Below are 25,568 nucleotides of genomic sequence, written 5' to 3'. Positions count from 1 at the left end.
AGGCCATTGCATTTTAACCTAACAATTGCTTGAAGCATAGATGGCACAGGTTCCCTGGTCTCTTAAAAAAAAAAAGCAGATAATTCAGCTGGTCTCTTTACCTAGACTAGTCTTCTATTTTTTCTTGTTTTGAGAAAATCCTTTTTAGCAAACGACCCATCTGTGAAAGGGAAGATATTTTTATGACTTCTTCCACTTTTAGTAATAAACGTGCTCAGCGATTACTGATTCTAGAACATGTTATTCCAATTAGACATACTGATCCTTTTAAAGGTTTTTTCTAGAACAGAAGCAATTTTTAATTGTAGAGGAGCAGTTAAATTAGAATCCATAAAGTACAGATTTTGGGTGTGAATTATATCTATTTCTGTTAGTTATATTTCTTCTTTAGAAACAACTTTGGGCTTTTAAATTTTGTTTTTACAATATAGAACACCTTGATGAAAAAAGAGGAGGATATGGTAGGACCGTATCTCCTTGTCAGAAGTTTCATGAAGGGGAAGAGGTGTTGCAGAATGTCCAGGATTAAACTCCAGGATGTGCATTACTCATAAACTGTATCTTGTGGAAGCCACTAGCTTCTCTTTCCCTCAAGGGAGACCAGTGTTCAATTTGGGGGAGGTGAGATAAAGGTGAAGGTAGAGATGGGCTGGCCATGGCAGGGGGGCCCTAGGCATTTCTGGAGCTGGCTCTGCCCAGCATACCCTGTTCCCAGCTGGTGGAGTCTTGGGGACAGGACTTTTTCCACAGCTGGCCCTAGGACAGGTACTGAGGCAGAAGCTCCCCAGATGTCTCATCCCCCCGGGCCTTATCCCACAGTGATTGTGCTTTTGAAGTGTTAATCCCCTGGGACTATTAATGATGATATTACTATACTGAATTCATCTGTGGCTTTCTTCATGTATATTTGTGTGCTCATTAAAATGACTATGGTTGGGATCACTTTTAGTCCCTTTTTCCCCCTGACTTTTGTATATTGGAGAGATGGGCCAAGTTGGAAACACCCGGTACCACAGCACGAACCCCCTTCTTGGTGTGTAGAGAGTTTGGAGGGCTAGCTCTGTCCAATGCCTTTGAGTGTGGGTGCTGGTGACAAAGTGAGAGGAACTCCTAGCCCCTCTCCTTCATGGTGGAAAGGATGGGAGGGTTGTAGCAACACCAGTCAGAAAATTAGCCTTGAGCTGCCGTTGGCTTGCCAAGGGCAAGACTGGGAGTAGGTTTCCCAATAGTGGTGGTAGATTTGTTTTGAGTCATCCTAATACCTTTTTGTGTTCCTGGTTCCTTTTAGGGCTGCTTGACATGAGTAGCCAGATACCTGTCAGGGATTAAAGGTTCACAAAGTGAGCTTTCTTTTTTATTCCCTGTGAGTGAATATTTACTTAGTTGCTACCATTGGGGCCACCACTTCAGATCGAACTTTTGCCTGGGGAAAGTCCCTGGCAGTCATAAATGTCTTACCTAAATATTAATAAAGTCACTATTGTAATATATGAGTCCCGGTGAAATTGGGTCCTTAAAGGCAAGCTAGACCTGTCTTGGAGAACAAAGAGAGGAAAGGGAGCAAAACAACATGGTGGGATTTATGGGTTTCTTTAAAAAGTTTTCCAAGGAAGTGATTTATTTGTTGTTAGTGCTGTTGGGTCAATTCTGACTCCTAGTGACCCTGTGGACAGTGGAGTGGAAACCTGCCCAGTCTTTTTGCGCCATCCTCTCACCTTCCGGCGCTGTATCAGACAATGCTCCACTGCTATTCATAGGGTTTTCATTGCCAATTTTTTCAGAAGTGGGTGGCCGGGTCCTTCTTCCTAGTCTGTCTGAGTCTGGAAGCTGAAACCTGTCTACCATGGCTGACCTTGCTGGTATTTGAAATACTCATGGCATAGCTTTCAGCATCACAGCAACACACAGCTGCCACAGTAGGACAACCAACGGACAGGTGATGTGGTTCCCTGACCCTAAATGAACCAAGGCCATGGTGATGAGAGCACCAAATCTTAACTACTAGAGCACCAAATGATTTATACATGTACACAAATGTTTCTCTACTTGTAAACAGTGCCTGAAAAGTGACTTCTAGTGATTTCCAGGAGACATTATGTAAAAAAAAGCAAAGTACAAAGGAGGATATATATTATACTTCCGTATAAGAAAGATTAAAAAAATAAGAAATATATATATCTGCTTATCTTTGTAAACAGAAACACAGGAAGAATCAACAGAAAATAATGAAGTTGATGACCAACAAGGGGTGGGTGGGAACAAGGGGATATGTGAGGGAGGGCTACTGGGCTAAGTATACCTTTTTGCAATGTTTTGACTTTTGGGAACATGTTAATGTTCTACATATTCAAAAAATAAATTTAAATCATTAAAATGTGAAGGAAGTAGAAACCCTAAAACTGAAAGCAAAATGAAATGAATGACCACAATTGCACTTCACGTGAATCCCACAACCACAATGAAAAGGGGGAAGAAAAGAAAAAGAAAGAATTCAAGGAACTATAAACACGGTATTTTACTGCAAATGCTCAGTCTTAGACAAGGTGAGGAAGAAACGCAAAAAAAAAAAATCCTAAACTATTTCAGTATATTTTATGTAGTGATATTGGCAAAGCAGTTCTGAAACCGTTTTAGATTATGTTAGCATTGAGCAAATGAGTCAATGCATTGTTTTGGGGAGGCTGGTTTCTCGCTGAGGAGGAATGGATAGACATGGAATATGAAATGGGAGAGACTGTGGGGATCGGTTGGAATGGGAGGTATTGGTATGAACTCATTTCTGAAACATGTGCATGCAGAAGCATTCTCACGTAACATGTGTGTATGTATGTTTGTATGTGTAAGTCTATCTGTATGACATGTATATATTACTTAGGTTAACTGTGTCCACCAAAGGGCCAGGAAGCAAAGACAGCCCAGAAGCAGTGAGCACATCTAATACCCAGATCTTGGTCTCTAATATCATCCCCCACTAAAAGGAACAGGGCTGGGGCAGGATAGGTGCAATGAGCCTGGAACCTCTTGTTACTGCTACAAAGTATGGAAATGCTTAAAGAATGATGGGGCCCTGTCACAAGGACATATGTACTAGCTTGAAGGGACTCCCATTGTCCAAACCTGGGACAATTTGAACGCTAAAATAATTATGGACAGTAAGTCCATACTGATAACCAATCAATAAATAGACAAATAAGTGGGAAGAAGGGAGACCCTGCTTACGGTGGAATGCTCAGGCTGACTGATAAATGTGGAGGGAACGCTGGAGCTGGGAAGCCATCCTGTTGTAGCCATTGTACTACAGATGTTGTAGCATCCTGTAGTAGTAGAGATGGGATCAGGCAAGAATGATCAGTGGATGCCATATCTGGAGGAGATTCTGATAAGGAGCACGGCATTTGCGCTCTCTTCCAGTGTCTCCCCACAGACTGCAAGTTAAAAACAATACAGTGGAGAAATCAGACAGCACCTTGACCGAGTGATGAAAATCAAATCACAGTGGGGGTGGAGGACATCAGGTGCCTCCAGATGTGACGTCCTGAGAAGGCACAGCATCACCTATGCAGTGTTCCAGCAGGGATGCATGACCTGGATTCAATCAGGAGGAAGCATCGGAGCCCAAATGAGGAGCGTTCTATTAACAAATAGGGAGTGGGGGCTGTGTTCTTAAAAAACGTCAGCGTCATCAATGACAAAAAAATTGGTTGTGGGAATGTTCCAGATTAAAGGACTTGGCCATTTAAAGCAATATCTGATTCTAGACTGAGTCATGTTCCAGAGGAAAAGTAATACTATAAAAGACATTATTGGGTCAATGATAAAATAAGAATATTAGATAACCCAGTAATGTTATTAATGTTAAATTGTCTAAAGTTGATATCTATACCATGGTTATGTAAGGGAATGTAAGAGACTGAAGTATTTAGGGGTAAAAGGAGATGATGTAACTTGACCTCAGATGGTCCAGAGGGAAATACACACCACACTCTCTCTCATGAGACAGACAGACAGACAGACAGACAGACAGACGGAGAGGGAGCAGCAGCGGGAGCAGGAGCTAACGATAAAGCAAATGGGATAAAATGTTAACAACAGGTGAATCTGGGTCAACAACACATAAAAAAAAGGATTCCTAATGTGGAAATGTTCTGTGTTTCCACAAATGATATTTCTTTTCTTTTACCTTTCTAAGAAGTTGGTGGCAAATTTGTGGCGATCTTATATATTCTGATTCAGAACACTCTATATTGATGAACTTTAGAGGGTGTCTTCTCTTTTGCAGATAGAGAATTTGAAAATTACCCAGATGTGTCTATCCTGCCCTTTGACTGCTAGTTCCCTTGATGAAAGGGGACGAGTGAGCAACAGAGTGATAGTTAAAAACACCAGTTTTGGAGTAGAACAGACCTTGATTTCAATTCCACTTACTAGTTGTATGACACTGAGGAAATCACTTAACTCCACTAAGCCTCAGTTTCCTTATCTGTAAAACAGGAATCATAATGGTATTTGAGAGTTCTCAAATTCAATTCCTGCAAGGTGCGGGAGAGTACAGGCTGGTTGGGTGGGGACTGTGGCAAGTGGAGGGGAACACGGAGCACTCAAACGGGGCAGTTGCTACCCAGCCCCCACTGACGATCATCTTGCCCGAATGTTACCAGACTTCCCAATTTAAGAAAATTTGGAAATCTGAATTTTATGCAAAATCAACAGATTTTTACATGTAACTAATTAAAATTTAAATAAGAAACCCTCAGTGAGCCAAGCAACACAGCTGCAGGTTGCATTCAGCTGCCAGGCGGTGGTTTCTGTTCTAATTCCAGTGGGCTTGGGGAGCTCCGAGCTCTTGGTGTCTGGGCACATGGGGAATTCAATGTCTATTCCTAGAAGTGCTGCTCCTCTGTTATGGTCAGAGGTTAGATAGAATTGGAATAGCACGGCTACTCTGTAGAGAACATAGGAGAATATAGAAGGATTCTCTGTATTTAAGGCCTGGAAGTGATTAGGATATTGACAACTTCTGTCCACTCTTTAAACAGTTAACACTACCTCTGGGAGAGTGCCTATGCAAACAGGTGAGGCCAAGCAGCTGACCAGGGAGGGAGCCCAGCCCAGGATCCACAGATAATGAAGAAATCAATCATTAAACACGCAAAAAATCAAGGATTAACTTGATTAAGCAGTCAATGTGAAAGTGCTAAAACCATCGGAAATTTTATCAAGGATTTTTATCTTGGTAGGAAAAAAAATGAGAAGATTCAGTCTCTGTTATAATCTTTCCCTTTGCAAATGTTGACGTGGTTATATAATGCATGAGTTTTACTATTTAAATAGGATGCTATCATAGGATCAGTTTAATAAAGCAATTAGGATGGGAGTCAATATGTGAATATGAGAATACGTTCAGCTCGGGCTTCTCCAATGTGGAATTACACATTGTCGATAAACAACCTGAGACTATTTTTGGCTGGCTGGTGTAGCGTGTCTCTTATTGGCAAGAATACTGTATATTGTGGCAGAGGTGTCAGATGTAAAGACAGTTTCTGTTTCTGAAAGTAACACTTTCTCTCTCTGAAAAATCTCACTTTTATTCATTATGCAAAGATACGGGCTATGAGACGTTTTGTGTATATTTTAAATGTCAGAGTTTGGGTTTTGTGACATGTTTCCCTTTTACTCAGGAGATCTAAAAAAGGAGGTAATGGATACATCCCAGGCTCTTTGTTGTGAGCAGCTGGGAGAGTAAAATATTTAATGTCTCTCTCACGACTAGGGTGACATTTTCCTGTGGCCAGAGCACAGCAGGTTACGAGCTAGGTATTCCCCTTGCTATCAATGATTCAACAAATGAAGGTAAATTTGAGCTCTGGCCTGAAGTGTGGTCACTTCTCAGCTGTTCCTGAAGTGTCAGTCTGGTCACACACTTCTTCTCCTATTGTTTAATCCTTTCACATGAGAAAAACAATGACAGTATGTATTGCGTCCTTCCTTTGGGCCTGGCTCTATTCCGGGAGCTTTCTATATATCAGTTCATTTCATCCTGACAGCAACCGGAAGAAGTAGGCGCTCTCGTTTCACCCATTTTACAGATGAGCAAACTGAGGCTGGCAGAAGTGTGGCTGCAGAGCCCACCCTCTTTGCCACTGCCCTAGAATGAACGGTAGGCATGCTGAGAATGCTCTACCATGGCACAGTGAAATGACCTTGTCAACTGGAGAATTTGGACTTGGTTCCAGTGTCAGCCCTGTGGCAACCAGCTGTGTGAACTTGAGCCATCCATGTAACCTTTCTCAGCCTCAGTTTGCTCATCCTTTAAATGGGGATAATGACAATATTTTACTCACATATTGGGGGAGGAAAAAATGGGATAAAGGATGGGAACAGTATTTGAGCTAAAAATAATTCCTAAAATAAAAACATTATAATGCACAAAAACAATGCTAAGCGTTCCTAGTGATCCAGAGAGCAAATATGCCTCCTCAGATACCATACAGGTGCTGCAGCCCCAACTGATAAAATGTTGCAGTTTTCTGTGATATTTTCACTTTATGAAATATCCAGTGAAATTCACTTTTCATTTTATGAAATACGAAATATTCATTTTCATTTAAAAAATACTCTCCTTTTAACTATGAAACGACTTATTGCTTAATATCTCAGTTGTTTCATATCTGAGTGCTCAAGATGGGCCAATGGCTGCACAAAGCATGTGGTCCCTTCAGTGCATGTGTAATGAATTAGGACATATATACTGCATGTGATGTGACCTGATGTTAATACATTTGTTTTTTAAGGCTAGTTTTTTTTTTAATTTAGGAAGATTTCAAACATATGTAAAAATAGAAGTAATCGTATAACAAACCCCACTTGTTCATGGCCATGGCCAATGATCTTTCATCTGTACTTCTGTCTACTTCCTCCATCCCCCAAATTATTTCAAAGCAAACTCAGTCAATACATCTTTCCATCAAACTTGGTTTTGAAATTTAAGTTTGCTTCACTTATTCATATCATTTATTCATAGCAAAGATCGTTTGCTATGCAGACTTGGAAGAAAGCAAAAATCTGCATTTAAGTTTAAGTAGTTAGATTACTAACTATAACCCTTCCGTGGATGACACAAGACTGATAGTTTTGTTTGTTTAATTGGGGCCCACTTTTAAGTGGTCTTGGAGTTATCATCTAGAAAATATATGGTGCCTTAAATGACCATAGTTCTCTGAAAACTTACCCTGGTGGCAAGACACAGTGTGATAGAGGGGAAAGGATACAGGATTTGGATTCAGATGATAAGACCTGGTTCTGATCCTCTACCTGTTACGAGCTCTGAGAACCTGCATACAACTCTGAACTCTGAGCTCGATTCTTCATCTATAAAGTCCATTCATTTGGTAGTTCTTTACTAAAGGTCCACTATGTGTCAGACACTGTTCTGGGCCATGGAGATATTACAGAGAATAAAACAAAAATAACTTACTTTTCAGTGACACTGTATAGATAAAGTATATTAACGATATGTTAAAACCTTTTGCAAACTCTGAAGTAAAATATCAAGGTTACTATTACTTTATTTTTTTACTCTGCTTTTCACTTGAAAACTTCAGTTCCAAGTATTCTAGGCTTAAAATAAACTATTTAAGGTTTGAGGAGAAAAATATTATTCATCCTATCATATCCATGCTGTCTTGCTGCATTTCTAATGAAATGGATCACCAAAATTGCTCACTCCGGGGATACCTGAGTGCCAGGTACCGTGCCCTCTGCTAGGGGTTTTACATGGGATCAAGATTAAGCTTCACAAGGACCAGGTAAGGTAGGCATTATCTTCATTTTATAAACGAGGAGCTTAGTGAGCGTATTTTTCCCTAGGTGGTAGGTGGTAAGGGGTAGAGCTGGGACTTGAGCCCCTGTCTGTCTGTCTCTGTCTATCTTCAGACAGGAGCCCTTAATCATTTCTCGATTCTGCCCACTGAAGAAATTAGAGAAATAAGGCTTGGTCCTGAGCCTTTGGAATTTATTTTCTATTAGAGACAAAAGCAACTACAATACAAGGCAGAATACAAAGAATGGGTCGGTGAGACTGCAAGTTCGTGCAAATGAAAAAGCCATTACACAGCGATTTACGGATCTGGACAAAGAACGAAAGTGCCCTTGGCCTTGGTGAGCTCTGTGTGCGGGCAGGGGTGCCTGGAGCGAGGGGCGGAGCCTGCGGTGGGCGGGGCCAGAGCCGAGAGCTGGAGTCTCCCTAATTTCTAACGCAGATATGAAACACTAATAATTTCCATAATGAAGCGCGACAGAAACCATCTGTCAGTAGCTTTTGAAGACAACCTGAAAAATCTCACAGGTTCCTCATCTGATCGACGACAGCCATTTCTTGAGAGTCATTGATTCAGATTTCAGAATATATTGAACATTAATTGAATTTTGTATTTGGTCTAGACAGCAAAATTTAAATCTCATTCGAATGATTCCTCTCTTATTGATAGCCTAAGTGTTTAAATTGAGATAAGCATTCACACTATATAAATCCTCATGTGACGTATGCATACATACAGGGAGTTAGCTGCAGCAGGGTTAGGGCAATGTTGTTTTCTGTTCTTGGAGTTCAGACTTTGGAAAGCTGAGATACAAATTATTCATCATAGCCAGATCTCTAAGGTGAAGGAGGAAAAGAGAGAGTGTGGCCTCTGATTATGGGTTGGGATGTGGGTGGGCATAGTCCTAATACCCTGACACAACTTGTCTCCCCCTTTGAACAGCACTGTGACAAATCTTAAGAGATCTGAGGGAAAACAGACCTGATTGAAACCTCACTGTATGAGCCTGGAGACGTCACCTAACTTCTATAGAGCCTGCAAAATGAGGATAATACCTTCCTTTTGAATATGTTATAAGGATTTTATGAAATGTGCCCAGCACATAAGTGACTGCTTGGTAGTCTTTGGGAACAAGGGGTGGAGTGGGGGGGGTAGGTATTATCAATTGTTGATTATTTTGAGAAAAGAAATACACACAGTGGGTCTCTTTCAGGGCAAAAAATCTTTTCTAAAATATACATATGTATTATTTATGAAGCTGCAGTAATAGGACACAATTATGATTTTTGTCTTTCCCTCTTTTAATACTGTATTTAAAGCATTTCCTATGTTTCTATGGCCATCATTTTCAATGGCTCCACTAAAACCATAATTTATAAAACTATTATTCTGTTGGACTTTCAGGTGGTTTCTATTCCTGCTTTTTATAGCTAACAATGACAATCAAAAATTTTATGTGCGATGTTAGCTCAGGGCCAATCTTCCTCACACACACACACACAATTTTGTGTGAATAGTTATTTTACTTGTTTAATTATTTCTATTGGAAGAGTTTCTATAAATGAGATTCATGGATCAAATGTTATAAATATTTATGGTGTTCTTGGTACATAAGGTGTTGCTATATTGTTTTCCGTAAGGAATGTACCAATTTCAATGCCAGCAGCAGCGGCAGGGTGTGTGTGTGTGTGTGTGTGTGTGTGTGTGTGTGTGTGTGTGAATTCATTCATTCGGCTTTACCACAGCCAGCATTAGACGTAGTCATTGAATATTGTTGACTTAATAGGCATAAAATAGTGTCTTACGTTTTCATCAGTTTGCCTTTCTTTGATTGCTAGTATGAGTAATTTTTCCCTTGTTTCTTTATTGTTCTCATTTACTTATCACATCTGCCCTTTCTACTACCCTTTTATTCAAACAAGCAGCTCCTATTGAATCTGAATGGGGAATATAAATTGTCTCTTTGTAGATTGAAAATTTTAAGGTTTATATTTAGTTCTCGAAAACTGTGCTGATTCTTATGTCTTTCTGTAGTGTATTGTTTATGTTAAATGCATCCATCTATCAATAGGTTGTGACTCTTCAAACATTACAATTAATTCAACTCAACAGACTTATTTTTTATTCTACCTTGAAGGTTTTGCTTCCAGGCAGCTCCCAATTGTAAAGCCCTTATGATTTCATATTATTTAAGCATGAATAGAATTGAAAAACCTAATCATGGAGGCAATAGTAACGAAGTAAAAATGGGGCCATTGTCCCTACCAAGTAAGGATGAACCTTGTATGTAAAAATAACAATGCTTTCCTCCTGGTAACTTTCAGTATGTATTATAAAAATACGTTGTGGATTGAGGCCGACTCGCCAAAGTAAACATCTGGGGAATTCTGGCCTTGTTAACCTATGGGAACCAGTTCTAGTCCTTTGTTTACTTTTTTTCTTGGTTTTCCAGACAAAAGAATGGCAGCCCCACCCAGTCTTAATTTTAAACACATTTTTCTAGTTGCCACCACCCTAATTCAGGCCTGCATTCCTTCTTGCTTCAGCTGCAGTCACACACTGAGTGTTGTTGCTGAATGTGGCTGCAGAGGTAATATGACCGAACTGCTTGGTTTTATAGATGACAAAACTGTGACTGGAAGATGCTCAGCGTCCAGTGTGACCTCTGGATGGTCTCCCTACCTGACTCTCACCTTCCTGGCCACCCACACTGCCTCCTCTATCAGATTAATCTTCCTGAAGCACCATGCAGATCATATTCCTTTCCTTGCAGACACCTTCAGTGGCGTCTCCCACTCCCGGGAGGAAAGCTTGTCAAGGCCTCACATGGGCCGGGGAAGATGATGCCAACCGGCCTTTCACCAGCGCTTCTCTTGCACCCTTAAATCTTTTTTTTTTCTTTTTTTTGGTGAGGAAGATCAGCCCTGAGCTAACATCCATGCCAATCCTCCTCTTTTTGCTGAGGAAGACTGGCCCTGAGCTAAGGTCTATTGCCAATCCTCCTCCTTTTTTTCCCTCTTTCTCCCCAAAGCCCCAGTAGATAGCCGTATGTCGTAGTTGCACATCCTTCTAGTTGCTGTATGTGGGACGCCGCCTCAGCATGGCCGGACAAGAGGTGCGCGAGTGTGCACCCGGATCCGAACCCGGGCCGCCAATAGTGGAACATGTATACCCAACCGCTAGGCCACGGGGCCGGCCCCTGCGCCCCTAAATCTTTCAGCTGAGTGGGTGCCTCATACGTTCCTGCCACTGAGTCTTCACCCCAACTCTTCTTCATTCCTGAAAATCTCTCTCCCATCCACCCTGAGTTCTTGCTCACCTCTGTGACTCCCACGTTGCCCAGCTCAAAACACCTAGGAAATCATCGTTGATTTAAGTACGCTCTAATGTGATATCAGTTGGGATGTATTTAAAATGTTACCACTCATTGGTGTAGGAGAGACCTGTCTGTAGATGGCAGTTTGCTTTATTTTGCTTGTCAATTTCTCCATTTTCTTTGCTTAGGTTCTTCTTGTGACTAATGAGGCTCTAAGTTAGTGTGTAGACAACGGAACGCAGTTAACACTTGTAGTTGGGGAGCGGGCTCTGATGCTTCCTGGACAGAGCTTGAATTCCAGTCTGAGTCCATAATGCATTCACTGCACCACACCTGGCACAGGCTCTGCCATGCAGTGAAGGAGCCAGAATCCAATCTGACTTTACCACTTAAGGACTAAGTCACCTTGAGGAAGTTCCTCGATCGCCTCAGTTTTCCAAGTTCATGTGGTTGTTGGCAAAATTCATTTGCAATTTTTGCCCCCTTAAAATTTTTTTTTCAGTTTTATTGAGATATAACTGACGTAAACATTGTATTAGTTTAAGGTGTACAACATAGTGATTTGATATAGCATATGTTGGTAAATGATTACCACTGTAAGTTTAGTTAGCATCCATCACCTCACATAGTTGGGAATTTTTTTTCTTGTAATGAGAACTTTTAAGGTCTACTGTCTTAGCAACATTCAAATATACAATACAGTATTGTTAGCTATAGTCACCATACCATACATGTACAAAATTCGTGTCCTTAAGGGTTGTTGCACTGAAGACCCCAGTTTCCTGCTGGCTGTTAGCCTGACACCCACTCAATTTCTTCATATGACAGCTGCTTCTCCAAAGCCAGGAATGGGGCAGAGCTGGCTGGCAAGAAGGAAGTCACAGTCTCTTGTAACCTAATCATGGATGAGACATCCCATTATCTGTGCCATAATCTGTTGGGTAGAAGTGAGGCACTATGTCCAGCCCACTCTCCTGGGGAGAGGATTACACGAGAGCATGAACACCAAGTGGTGAGGTCATTGGAGGCATCTTAGATTCTGCCTGCCACAGTTGTAATTTATTGTATTTGATATGGAGCATATAATAAAAACATAGTGTAGAACACAGAGAAATATAATACACAAATTTATTATGTTGATATATGTTATGTGAAATACTTTGCATTATCTTTTGATAATAATGATAGGCAAATGAAATGAGGAAAGCCACATTTCAGAAATATCCGATCTTGTTAAGGACTTTAAGAGCCATATGGCTCTTAAATGATGATGATGAGGAATGAGCAAAAATGAATATTGTAAATCTTACTTCCTATCTAACCTTGGGTCACCCTGGACATGAGTCAAGTCATACAACAAAGATGTCATTGATCGGGGACTCTTGGCGTTCTCCAGCCTCTGAGTTCCTGTTGTTGTGTGCGCGCACACATCATAACCTAGCAGAGGCAAAACTCGGTGTTTTTTGTTCCTACTTTCCCTTCATTTGAATCTAGAAACCTTGTGATAGCAACAAGCACAAAAGTTGGTGCTTTCATTACTTCTGACTTCAGAGTGTTATTGCAAAGGCAGAAAGGTAATTCCTTGTGCCTGGGTTCCCTTTTCTCACTCCTTCAGTACCTGCTCCCCTACGAAGGGAAGAGAGGATTTCATGCGTTCATTCACTTCACAAGTGTTTCATAGCCAAGTATTTAAAGATGACAAATGATGGATGTTAGGGGTTCAAGTCTGGAAATTTACCTCTCCTGTCTTCTGGGGTTTATGACCAAGCGGGCTGAATACTCCAGAAAGCAGGATGCGAAATGAGGCACCACTTTATTGGAAACTGGAAAAGCCCTAAATCGAGCTCTGGTATCAGTGATGCCTCTTGGTTCCTAGTCTTCTTCCCACCCTGGGTTCCTTTTAGGCAGGCCTGCAGAAAAGTCTAAAGTCCACTAACCAGACAGCTGCCTGGTGGGAGACAGAACAGGGAGAGAGGAGGATGCTGGGCCCATTGTTAGAAGGCAGGACCCTCCCCATCCTGGGGTGTTGACCACATGGAGACGGAAGGGTAGGGAGCGACCCATGCAGTATCTTGAACATGATGCTCAGGTCATACAGAAACGTGGCCTTCTTAGTGCTGCAGGCTCTGACCCATACGTTACTCAAGGCCACTTTCTTGGGGAGGAGCAGGTAAGGGGGGGAAGGGTGGGGTTGAGGAGTTGCCTTCTTCTATGGTGGATGTAGTCTTTGAGTCTTTGTCTTTCAAGAAAAAGGGAATGGAAACCAAAATGTACATTGTACCTACTATCTGTTGGCCATTGCTAGGGTCTTTCACATCCCTTAGTTATCTAAACTAATCTTCACAATATCTGAAAGGTAAATATCGCCCTCTTTTTTTTTTTTTTTTTTTTACAGATGGGAAAAAATAAGCTTTCAAAATGTTAAATAACCCACCCAGGTTATAAACTAGTGAATAGTAGAGCCAGAGTTTGAATCTAGACCCATGTTCTTTCCAATAAATCGTGCTGCTTCTCGGTCTAGGCGGGAGGTAATTAAGGACATTTTCTTAAGATCATGTGACCAAAAAAATCCTTGAATGCTATATTACATTGATGAATTAAAAAAATCCTGATAAATCTTTTGCCCCTTTGTTCTAGCGTTTAATCACATTTACTTTTGATACTGTGATTATGAGTCCACGGGTTAATGATGAAATACCACATTGAACTGAGTGTGGATGTTTAGAAGATGCACGACCACAGCTTCCTCACACGAAATGGAAGATGGTGGTGTGTTGTCCCACAGGCATTTGAAATTGTGTGTCTTCTCTAGTTTCACAGCTGTGCAGCAAGTGAAGCGGTACCATTCCCAGTCAACAGGGCAACTGTGTTATTTAGGGACACCTTCCCACCACTGGTAGTTTATTTTGCATTCCCAAAGCATGTATGATTTACCCTGGTCATATGACTTTATCTGGTTGTGGGCATTTGATGCCCACGTGTTTTCTTGTTGTCTCTTATTAGCTTTCATTTTAGTCCAGGGATCAACAGACTTTTTCTGTAAAGGGCCAGATAATAAGTATTTTAGACTTTGAGGCCATATGGTGTCTACCACAACTATTCAACTCTGCTATGGTAGTGTAAAAGCAGCCATAGACAATACATGAAGGAATGAACAAGGATATAGTCTAATAAAACTTTATTTACAAAAGCAGGTAGTTGGCCAAATCTGGCCCACAGGCTGTAATTTGCTGACTCCTGTCTAAACGGTAAGCTCCCTCAGGACAGAGGCAAAAGTGTCTCCTGTATGGCAGACTCCTGCCAGGAGCTGGGGTTATAGTGATAAACAAGAAAGATAGGAGCTCCCCTTCAGTACCTTCTGTAGCTCACCACAGGCTGGGTTAGTTTTGTGTGCATGGTAAAATCTTAGGCAATAGTTGTTGGATGGACTTGAATGAGTCAGACTGCATCGTGTACAACTTCTGAACTTAGGTGTCCCTATTCTCCCTCGTCATTGCTCTCCAGCTTTCACCCTTCATCCAGCGACGTTTGAAGTCTTTTACTGTGTGGTAGGTGTGAACTGTGGAGAGATGCTGAAGAACCTTTTATAAGACAACTCTCTAAGCCCTTGAAGACTTTATTAAAAGTTTATTCATTCCCCAGATCTTTGAATGTCAACTATGTGGTAGGCACTGAGTATTCAGTGGGAGTCTGTGCTTGTAGAGCTCGTGGTCTAGTGGGAGAGGCAGATGATAAGTAAAAGCAAATGTATATTTACAAGTTGTGGTGAGTGCGAGGAATGAAACAGAAATGTAATTGGTCAGGAAGCCAGTAGGAGCGGGAAGAGGAAGGCAGATACCTGCTCAACACCATCAGTGGAAGTGGATATTGAAGTGGAGACCTCAAGAATGAGAAATAGCAGCCGTGCAAGCAACTAGGAGAAGAACATTTCAGGCAGTGGGAAGAGCAGGTGCAAAGGCCCTGAGGTAGGAAAGGCTTTACTTGCTTAAGGAACTGAAAGCAGGGCCATTGGGCTCAGGAGTAGTGAGCAAGAAGGAGGTTGTAGGAGTGTGCGGATCTCTCAAAGCTGGGGAAATGTGGATTTAATTTAAAGTAAATTAAATAGTGCATTAGTCTGCTTTAGTCTTCTTAGGCAGTCATAACAGAATACCACAGACTCGGTGGCTTAAACCACAGACATTTATTTTCTCACAGTTCTGAGTCCAAGATCGAGGTGCCAGCAGGGTTGGTTTCTGGTGAGACCTCTGTCCTTGGCTTGTAGACAGCTGCCATCTTGCTGTGTCCTCTCTTGGCCTTTCTTCTGTGCACACACAAAAAGAGAGAGAGCTCTCTGGTGTTTCTTCCTCCTCTTATAAGGACACTAGACCTATTGAATTAGGACCCCCCCCAATATAACATCGTTTGACCTTAATTACCTCCTTAAAGGCCCCATCTCCAAACAAAGTCACATTGAGGGTTAGCGCTTCAACCTTCGAATTTTAGGGGATGCACTTCAGTCCGTAACACCCAGGAAGGGTCTAAGGAGGAGAATGGCATGACTCTGGTGGCCGTGTGGAAGTCGATTGCGGGAAACCCAGTTGGAGTCCTCTTGCAGCATTTTAGGAGAGAGATGATGGTAGTCTGAATCAGGGTGGTCGCCGTGGAGATGGAGAGGAGAGGAGAGAATGGATTGGAGGTGTGTGTTGGGCAGAAATGACTGGCCTTGCTATGTCTTGTGACTGTTAGGCGTAATTTACTTATTTATATCCCTTAGTATCCTGGAAGTCTTTAAGTGGTTCTGTTCCCAGTGTCTAGTGTAGTAGGCTGCGCCCAGCAGGCGCTTAAGAAGGTTGAGTAAATGCTTAGTTGTCTGCAATGTGCCGGAGACAATGTGCGGTGGCAAGAGACATTCTGACATTTCCAAATCCATATTTTATATAGTGCCTGCATTATAGTGATCATGGTTTAGACCTGGAAAGCTTCCCTATATTACTTAGGGCTTCAAAGAAATGGTTTGTTCCTAATTTTGCTTTGGTGGTCCTAAGAGCTAACCTATTCCTGTGTGTGTGCATTACACTCACATACATACAGCAGAGAACTTCCTGCTCAGCCTTGAGCTCCCTGCCTCTGCTTTCCCAGTTGGCCCACACAGATGTGGCCTGTGGTGCATGTTTGGGTGGTGAGCTGGTTGGCTATGTAAGGCCTTGCTTACTTTGGATCACATACTTGTGGTTGTTGAATTCGTTCCTTTTTGCTTGTCTGTCTCCTCTCTCAACCTCAGACTGGATCCGGTCTTAACATGGGAAATAAGCATGGAGACGCTTGGCAATAATGATGATGAAATGATCACTTACAAGATATTTCTATAGAATGTACTTAATGCCACTGACCTGTACACCAAAAATGGTAAATTTTATGTTATGTATATTTACCACAATAAAAAAATGTTTCTATATGGTGCTTTCAGACTTTTCAATATTTTATATGCCCCTCTGATGGAGAGATTAGATCCCGACTCTGCCACTTGCCAGCTGAGCCTCAGTCTCCTTATCTGTAAGATGGGTTAATATCTACCTCACAAGATTGTCCTGCTTGACACATAGTTGGTGCTCAATAAATGGTAACCACTTTTATTATTTTTGTTCTAAAAGATTTCTGGTGAAAGTTTTGCCTTTAGGAGTTTGGGAATTTTTAAAAGAGTGTATTAAATTTAAATATTAGCTAAAACATAGATGGCAGTATATAACAAAACCACAAGTAAGGCCGTATAAACATGTGTAAAATCCCAAGAAATCGTCGTTTACAAACCACAGAAAATTGGGAAAGAGGGAAAATGTTTTACTCTGCAATTAAGAGGTTTTAAAACTGAATATGCCTGTGCTTAAGTATACTCGTATTTTATAATAATCTCATATTTTACTTCCCAACGAGGGGCAGATGCATTTTAGAAGTGATTTTTGGAGATGGAAAAGCCTAAAGAGATAGACTGTTCCATTTGTTATTATAAATAACGTTGTTTCAAATTATGGAAATAATTGCTAACAATAACAATGACTAATGTTTGAGTATTTACTGTAGGCTAAATACTGAATCGAGCACTTTTCATGCATCCTCTCACTTAAAATCATGGCTGGCACTTGTTGAAATTTTGGAAAATGAATAAATATGTATGTTTGAATACCTGGGACTATTCTGTACGTGTGGATTGTTAACTCACCTTTCAACTTAATGTGTTCGGACTTTTGCAACATCATTAAAAACTCTTCTGATCTAAATCGTTGTGCACTGGCCCATAGTATGAGGAGGCCACGATTCGTTTACGCAGTTGCCGATTGTTGGACATCCAAGTTGCTTCTGGGTTTTACTGTCTTGAATAATACTGGACAAAATCTTCATATAAATATTTGAACGTTTCCTAGATGTACACTTGTGGCTATAAACATTTAGATGTCCAAGATGCTAGATTTGGAATAAAGCATGCCATCAGCTAAATAGTTCCATTCAAGGCAGCTTACACTTGATTAAAATATGTAACAAACTATAACGCAAAAGTAGAACATAGATCTCCTTTTGCTGTGAAATTTTAATAATTGTTGTACAAGTTATTCAGCATCCCAGAGTTTCGGTTTTCTCGTCCACAGGGTAGGAATAACAATAATACCTTCACCATGGTGGGTGGGAAGTTTCTAGAAGCCAATGTCTATAAAGCATTTCACACAGGGTCTGGCGTGCAGTTAACACTAAGTAAATGTGAGCTGCTATTATTAACAATATTGAGTACATGGCAGTGTGATGCTTATGTAAATAATTCCAGGGTGTATGTCTGTCCTCATGTATGTGAGCTATTTGTGTAAATATTTTCCTCATGTAAATGTAACTAAGGTTGTACTTGTCACTTGTGTGAGTCACTTCATACAGTGGTATACACCTGAATACAAATTCCAGATGCAGGGAGTGGCGGTGGCAGTTAGGAAAATAGCTAGGGAGTGTTCCCAGGAAGTCATTAGAAAAATTTGAGGGGCCAGCCCTGTGGCTTAGTGGTTAAGTGCTCACATTCCGCTACTGGCAGCCCGGGTTCGGATCCCGGGCGCGCACCGATGCGCTGCTTCTCCGGCCATGCTGAGGCCGCGTCCCACATACAGCAACTAGAAGAATGTGCAACTATGACATACAACTATCTACTGGGGCTTTGGGGATAAAAAAAAGGAGGAGGATTTGCAATAGATGTTAGCTCAGAGCTGGTCTTCTCAGCAAAAAGAGGAGGATTAGCATGGATGTTAGCTCAGGGCTGATCTTCCTCACAAAAAATAAATAAATAAAACTGTAAAAAAAAAAAAAAGAAAAAGAAAAATTTGAGGATGTATGTAAGCTTGTATTTAAAACGTATTGCAGAGCAAAGGCTCAGAATATTAGTGTTAGCAGAAACCAGATATCTTAGGGCAGTGGTTTTCAAACTCCGCCAGCAATCCACAGTAAGAAATTCAATTCCATTAAGACCCACAATGCAAATAAATGTGTCTGTGTCAGTTTTGTAAAACTTTTTCACCAAACAGTACCAATTCTTGCTATGCATGCTGTATTCTGATATTTTATAATCTGTTTCATTTTATTTGAATGTTGGTTGTGACCCATTAGATTTATGTTACCGGGTAGAAACCCACAATTTGAAATACTGCCTTTAAGTTTGTGTACCGTTCTTGAAAAAGAAAAAGTTTGCAGCCACCCATTTTTTTGTTGTTAATTCTCACCCAAGCATTTAATCAATAATCAGTGGTTTTGTTCTTATTTGCACGGTAATTTGAACTTTTGGGTTACTATTCACACATATTTACGCAGTAGTAAGATAATGTTCTGTGGAAAGGGCATTGTAACTGGATGCAGGCAGAATTCAAACAAAAACTGGGCAAGAGTCATAATTCACTCTGGTTTCTCTTTCTTTTAAACCAGGTAGTTCCAATTTGCCAGCAGAATGAATACAGAAAGAGACTCAGAAACAACGTTTGAGGAGGATTCGCAACCTAATGACGAAGTGGTTCCCTACAGTGACGATGAAACAGAAGATGAACTTGAAGACCAGGGGCCAGCGGTTGAACCAGAACAGAATCGAGTCAACAGAGAAGCTGAGGAAAACCGGGAGCCATTCAGAAAAGGTAACCACACTGGGACCTGGAGACTAGGTCCAGTCCCTGTGAATCCTCATGTGGGCAGTGCCAACAGGTGCAAAGGATGGCCAGCCCCTCCTGGATGGCCCAGGAGGCGTCTTCCTTATCTTATCTTAGGGTGCAACTGGGGGAATGGCTGATGGGTTTGAACCACCACACACTGTCCTCAGTGTGTAGGGCTGGTTGACCATACCTGGCAAGTTCTGCCGAGAAAATAGAAGGTCTTGGTGAGTGTCTATATTTTTAGGAGGGAGTTGTAAGGAGCAATTTGCTTATTACTGCACCCAGGAACCTTGGAGTTACCATACCTTTTGTTCAGTCATTTGTGAATGTAAAATGGTTTCGGCTCTCTAGTAGGAAATTTTTTACGGGTTTCTGCTTGCCACGAGGGGCCTGTTATACAGCAAACCGTGCTACCTGCCCAGAAGCAGGGCAGCTTCAAGACTGGGTCTAGATCAGGGGTCAACAAACTTTTTCTGTTAGGGGCCAGACGGTGAATATTTTAGACTCTGTGGGCCATATCGTCCCTGTCACAACTTCTCAGCTCTACTGATGTTTCTTGAAAATGGTCACAGACGGTCCATCATTTTAGGATAACAGAACGTAGCTTACTTTTCTGATTATACTTTTTCTCCTATGGCTTCTCTATTTCATTTCCTACCAGTGCTCCCTCCCTGGCAAACAAATGTGGTCTTTTCTTGTAGCTCTTCTGCTCCCTGAGGAAGCTGAGCCTTTTCTCTTTGGACCCCAGATTTGCTCTAGATTTCAGGTTGAAAATGTTTCCTCCACAGCCCTTTGAATTCCAGCTAAATAACTTTAGTTTCCCATTTACAGAAATCTCCACAAAATTATTCTGTTTCTGGATCTTCAGATGTACCTCTCCACAGCCTCAGTCAGAATAACCTCTGGTTTTATCTGGTTTCTCTAAAGTCTCCATCAGTGCCAGTCTGCCCTTCTGGGTCTACCAGAAGTCTGCTTCCCTTGGGTCACTCCCTGGCCCCTAGTCTCTCCTTCTGGGATGCTGCTGCCTGGTTAAGCTGGGGTGCATTTTTTTTTCCTTCAGTTTTCATCTGTAGAAAAAGTGACAAGGCATGAAATCCCACTTATGTAATGATTCCTCCTGCTCTGGTCAGATGCTGCCTCTCTTCAGCTCTTCTGTGTGGGGAAGTTCTCGATGTGAGGGCGTGCACATGTCCATGTGGGCCCCTCCCCCCGCAGGCGCTGAAACCTGGGGAGTGTATCAACCCGTGTATGTCGTTTGCCCGTCCTCAGCTTTCCAAATCAAACATTTAAAATCATTAGACCTTACTGTGGATTTCGGGCTGTAATTTTAAGCTATTAAGTATTAAAGCTTAAGTGCTTTCTGCCTCAAAGCAGAAGGTACTACAATCATGATAATTGAGCTAAATTAAAATGGAATCACCGCCAATTTGAACAGGAATGTGGCCTCTGTTGTAACAGGTCCAGACTGGAGATTGTTCAGATGGGGGTAAAGCTGAAGTAGCCTGACAAGTTAGCAAGGGAGTTCTACTTGATTGCCCAAATAATGAATAACATGTTTCTTCCTCATTCCTTCCCCCACTGTACTGCTAAGTTTCTTATCACAATCTTAGAATCTCTACCGTGTACGGATAGCTGGTGAGGTGGCAGAGAATTGGCTCAGTGGGGTTAAGGTGAACTCTGCTGTTGGTGCTTGGTGCCACGCTATCGGATGTGTGATCCAGGACACCGCAAAGGGCCTGGGAGTGGGTGCCTGCAGAAATGTCAGAGCAGCATGGAGTGGATAGCAACTCTCACCTCTGTTTTTTTTCCAACTCTCCCTCCATATTCTGGGGTTCAGGGTCCTTTCTTTCTTTTTTTTTTTTTTTGAGGAAGATTAGCCCTGAGCTAATATCTGTTGCCAATCCTCCTCTTTTTTTTGCTGAGGAAGATTGGCCTTGGGCTAACATCTGTGCCCATCTTCCTCTACTTTATTTGAGACACCTGCCACAGCATGGCTTGATAAGCGGTGCATAAGTCCATGTCCGGGATCCGAACCTGCGAACCCAGGGCCGCCGAAGTAGAGCACCAACTTAACTGCCACACCACCGGGTCGGCCCCTCAGGGCCCTTTCCTGATCCCTCAGTTTACCCATCATATTTCTTATAGATTTCTACCCTCAGAATACAGGCGCTGAGGGAGCTCAGACGTGATCCTGACTCTTCGTAGTCTTTTCCAATGGTGGCCTCCATTTCTAGGTGAATTTGTTGGTTCTCATTTCTCAAAACCCCTGTCAAATGACTTTGCCTGTGACCTTAAAAAATATTATTATTCTAACACCTCTATCTGCCCTTGTAAACACACAGAGGACATTCAGTGAGCGTTGGAATTCTCTCTTCCCATTCCTACTTCTGCCCTGCATTCCCCACAACCAATCTGCTTCCTCTCCTCCCCTCCTCTCTCCTTCCCTTCTTCCTCTGCATTCCTCTTTCCCCTTCTCTTAATTAATTTTTTTTCTTATTCTCACTTAGGCATTTTCCCAATTAAGGCCAGTGTCACCCTAACTTTTCTTTTTAAGCATCATCCGTCTGTCTTGAATTTTAGAGGAAGGACAATGGTCTTCCAGGAATTCAGTTCTTGAGCTCACCAGAGCGTGAGTCACTCTATGAAGTACCGTCGGGTTGAGTAACAGTAGGGGCCAGTGCCCATTACGGGAGAGCAGTGCCTGAAGGTGCGGGAACCACATGCATTTCTTTAACAATGTTATCTTAGTGCCGAAAGTTGGTTTTCTTCTTTTAAAGATGCCTTAGCCCAACTGGGCAAGTGTTAAGCAAGTGTTACGAGAGACCCATTGCAAATGCTTTTCAGTCAAAGGACCTTTACTGTGTGCCGTTGAGACTCAAGAATAAGTGTCAACACGCTGTTAGAATGTGCCGGGGAGGAAGAGATAAGCCCACAGATTTTACTCAAGTAACTTTACCTTTCGTTTACTTTGAGCAGGGTTGACAAAAATGAGTGGGAATGTTTTCCATGCTGTGGAATGAACACTTTCGTTTCCTGATGAGCACACTAGAACAGCATTTCCCAGAGTGTGTTCTGGGAAACACTAGTTCTGCTGGATATTCCAGGACACAGAGATTCTGTGGCCCCCGAGACTGGAAACTCAGAATTCTTTATCTTCTTCTTGGAGTTTAAGGTTGTTTATTAGCATAAAAGGATCCAAATTTTGGCTTTAAAGAAACCTGTTTCATTTTATTCAGCCACTGGTTCCTAAAATTCCTCGGCTCTACAATGCTGTTTTTCGTTCTAGCTTACCACCCCACCATCCTGGTCTCCCCAGGTCAACTCTTGGGATAATTCTGTGCCAGTCAGGACCCAGCTTAGAGATGAAGTCCTTGGGACTAAATCAGTGCTCTGGAAGGGTTCCTGGATTAGTGCAAAGTGGCTCTTTCTTCTGAGCCTGGGGATGGGGTGAGAAAGCTCTCTCCTGCCTCCTCGGCAATGTTGCTTTGTTGATTAACTCTCCCATCTTCCTGCTGTGGCTGGCTTACAAATATGCTCACAGCTTTCCTGTCCTACAGCAAATTCTTACCTCAGTCTTGCTTTCTGCCTCGGGCTGGTGTCCTGTCTCCTATTCTCACAGGCAAGCTTCTGGAAACACATTTCTCTACCATCATATCCTCCGGTTCTCCTGGGTTCTTCCCCTCCGTGGGCTGCCCCACTGCCCTATGGATGACACTTTCTTAAACACCAAGAATCTTGGCACTGAGTCCAGTGAGCTTTTCATCAACCATCATCTTGCAACCTCTATTTTCTCTGAAGGGCGTGATCTTTTTAACAGCCTCTCCCTCCGGAGATGCTGACCTCCCTGGCAGATGACGGCACCCTCTTGTCCCAACACTCCTCTATTTCTCCTTCCTCCTGGCTGTTCTTCCTCCTACCCTTCAAATGTTCCCGTGCCCTTTCATACTCTGTTCTCTCTCTACAGGCCTTCTGGCAAGCTAATCCCCTTCAGTCTGCTTCATGTGCCGCATCTCTGTGCGTGACTCTGAGAGGCAACGTGTGGTGGTGAAGACAGAGCATGCTGGACGCAGACTGTGTGGGTCTCAGCCATGGCTTCCCCACTTTCTAGCTGTGTGACCTTGAGGAAAGGACTTCCTCTCTCTGTGGCTCAATGTCCCCATCTGTAAAACGGGCATGATATTAGTACCTACTTCATTGGGTGGTTGGAAGGATTAAATCAGAAAATCAATGTAGAGGACTTAGAGCAGTTCCAGGCACGCAGTAGGTACCCCGTAAATATTAGCTGTTATCACACACCCCACCAGTTCCTCCCTTAATGTCTTTCACATCAAACCTGAAATGTCCACCCCCACACATCATCTTCTCTCCCATCTTTCGTTCATCGGATCTTCTTCTCGACTCCTCTTCCACCCTTTGGGGTACTCAGGTCCTCCTGGCCTCCACAGGATGTAGCTGCAGAGTCATTCTTTTGAACAGATCCTTCCATCCCCAAATCCAGGTACAATGAATGGATAGAGAGGTGAATGGGATGAAGAACAGTTAACTTTCCCAGCAATGAGCTTTCCCACATATTGAGGAAATTTTTGGTGATTTAGTGTTATTCTTGCCTCTGCTATCTTATAAACCTTCCCCATGAATCCAGCCTCTCCAGCCTTCTCTTTGTTTGCAGAACTATGCACACTTATGCTGACCCACCCTCATGCTTTCCTATGCCCCAGTGGTTTCTCAGATAAAATCTTAGATTGGGTCTCAGATAGTTCAGCACACCTGCAGGAGGTCAAGGCATAAGTCTCTTCAAACAAAGAGAAGACAGAAAACTATGTTTATGGAAAAGTCCACCCATGCACATATAAAACTACAGGGACAAAGATAAAGCTTGCAAAAGAGCCGCACTCATGCAATGACTTGGTCTTTTCATGAATTTCCTGTGGTTCTGCTCCAAGAGCTGTGACAAAAGAGTCTGCCCTGGATGGGGGTCAGGGAAGGCTTCCTTGTGAAAAAGGCGTGCCTGAGGTGTCAAGGAAAAATGAGGAGGAGTTAATTAGGGGAGGGGAGAGGCAAGAGGGTCCCAAGTAGGGGACTGCATACAGAGTCTCTGTGGCAGGAGGGAAGGTGGCATGCCTGTGGCACGTGGAGGAACTGAAATTAAGCCTGGGGGAAAGAGGATATTATGAGAAGAGAGGATTAATATGTGCTCACTCACCTCCTTTTCAGCACCTATCACGGTGTAATTTAAAAACTGAGTGTCTGGTTGTATATTGCCCATCTTCCAGCTAATATGTAAGTGCTACCAGGGCCCAGGGTCCTATCTGTCTTATTCTGAGCTGGCATCGGGGCACCAGCCTCTGTGCCTGGCATGTTGTAGACACTCAGTGGGCATTTGTGATTGAATGCGTTAGAGTGTTTCAACAGAGGTGTGACTAGGGAACCAGGCGAGCTCTTCAGTTGCCTTCCCTGGTCAGGGAAGGCTTCCTGGAGGTGAGGACACCTGAGCTGAGTCCTAAGTAAGTGTGAGAGGTAAATGGACCCCGGTAGTCTCAGGAGGAAGGTGTTCCAGGCTGCGGCGTGAAGGAAGGCTTGAAGGAACTGAGAGTTCAGGGAACTGCAAGTCATTCTTGGAGGCTAGATGACAAGGTAGGCGGTGGCCATGCTGAAGAGTTTGGATAGTCCTGAAGGCCTCAGGGACCCGTTAAAGCATAGGCTGAAAATAACATGAGTGGGTGTGCAGTGGCCTCCTCCCACGACGCCCTCTTCATAACCAGGTTTGCTCTTCTCAGTCCAGTCTTCATATCGTGGAACAAGACTTGGTTGCACTTAGAATCTGATTCCAGCTCCTTCCTTTGGCTAATCAGGCCCATGTGATTTGGCCCTGACTTCCTCTCCCAGCTGGGGTGGCTGCCTGTGGCTTGCAGCCTTACTCACCATGCTCCATCCACCCTGTTCCCCCAGTTCCTGGTTAACGCAAGGGTTTTCCTCCCCCATGATTTCCCAGTCACTCTGCACGGTGCCCCGGGCAGCCCCTTCCCTGTGGCTGGCTCCTTCTCACCTTTCAGGTATCAAGTAGACATCACCTCCTTGGGGAAGCCTTCTCTGCCCCCACCCCCAGCCCCAGCCTGGAGCAGACCCCCTGCTGTAGGATCCCAGAGCCCCTTGCACTTTGCTTCATACCCCTGAGGGCATTATGATCATCTCCTCAAATGACTGTGTGACTAACCAAGCTCTCCCCCATTAGACTGTTGGCTTCATGAGAATTGGGGCCATGTCTGTCGCACACAGACCACATAACAGGCA

At 42.8% G+C, this 25,568-nt stretch overlaps 1 protein-coding gene across 2 annotated transcripts in view; it reads left to right on the top strand.

The window, feature by feature from the left end:
- Positions 1-25,568, top strand: part of ATP8B1 (ATPase phospholipid transporting 8B1) — a 116,163-nt gene that overhangs the window by 37,111 nt on the left and 53,484 nt on the right. Inside the window, exons 1-2 of one of the 2 annotated variants that reach the window (XM_058557206.1) lie at positions 16,413-16,518; positions 19,060-19,262. In XM_058557206.1, coding sequence (XP_058413189.1) covers positions 19,082-19,262 — 181 coding nt within the window. In that variant the 5' untranslated portion in view covers positions 16,413-16,518; positions 19,060-19,081. Of the gene's footprint in view, positions 1-16,412; positions 16,519-19,059; positions 19,263-25,568 lie in introns of those variants that run through there. The other variant, XM_058557205.1, reaches the window with a different exon arrangement.

The sequence above is a fragment of the Diceros bicornis genome, chromosome 16 (assembly GCF_020826845.1).
Source record: "Diceros bicornis minor isolate mBicDic1 chromosome 16, mDicBic1.mat.cur, whole genome shotgun sequence".
Classification (NCBI taxonomy): Eukaryota; Metazoa; Chordata; class Mammalia; order Perissodactyla; family Rhinocerotidae; genus Diceros; species Diceros bicornis.
The sequence above is the reverse complement of the archived record's forward strand: the minus strand, read 5'-3'. Positions and strand labels throughout refer to the sequence as shown.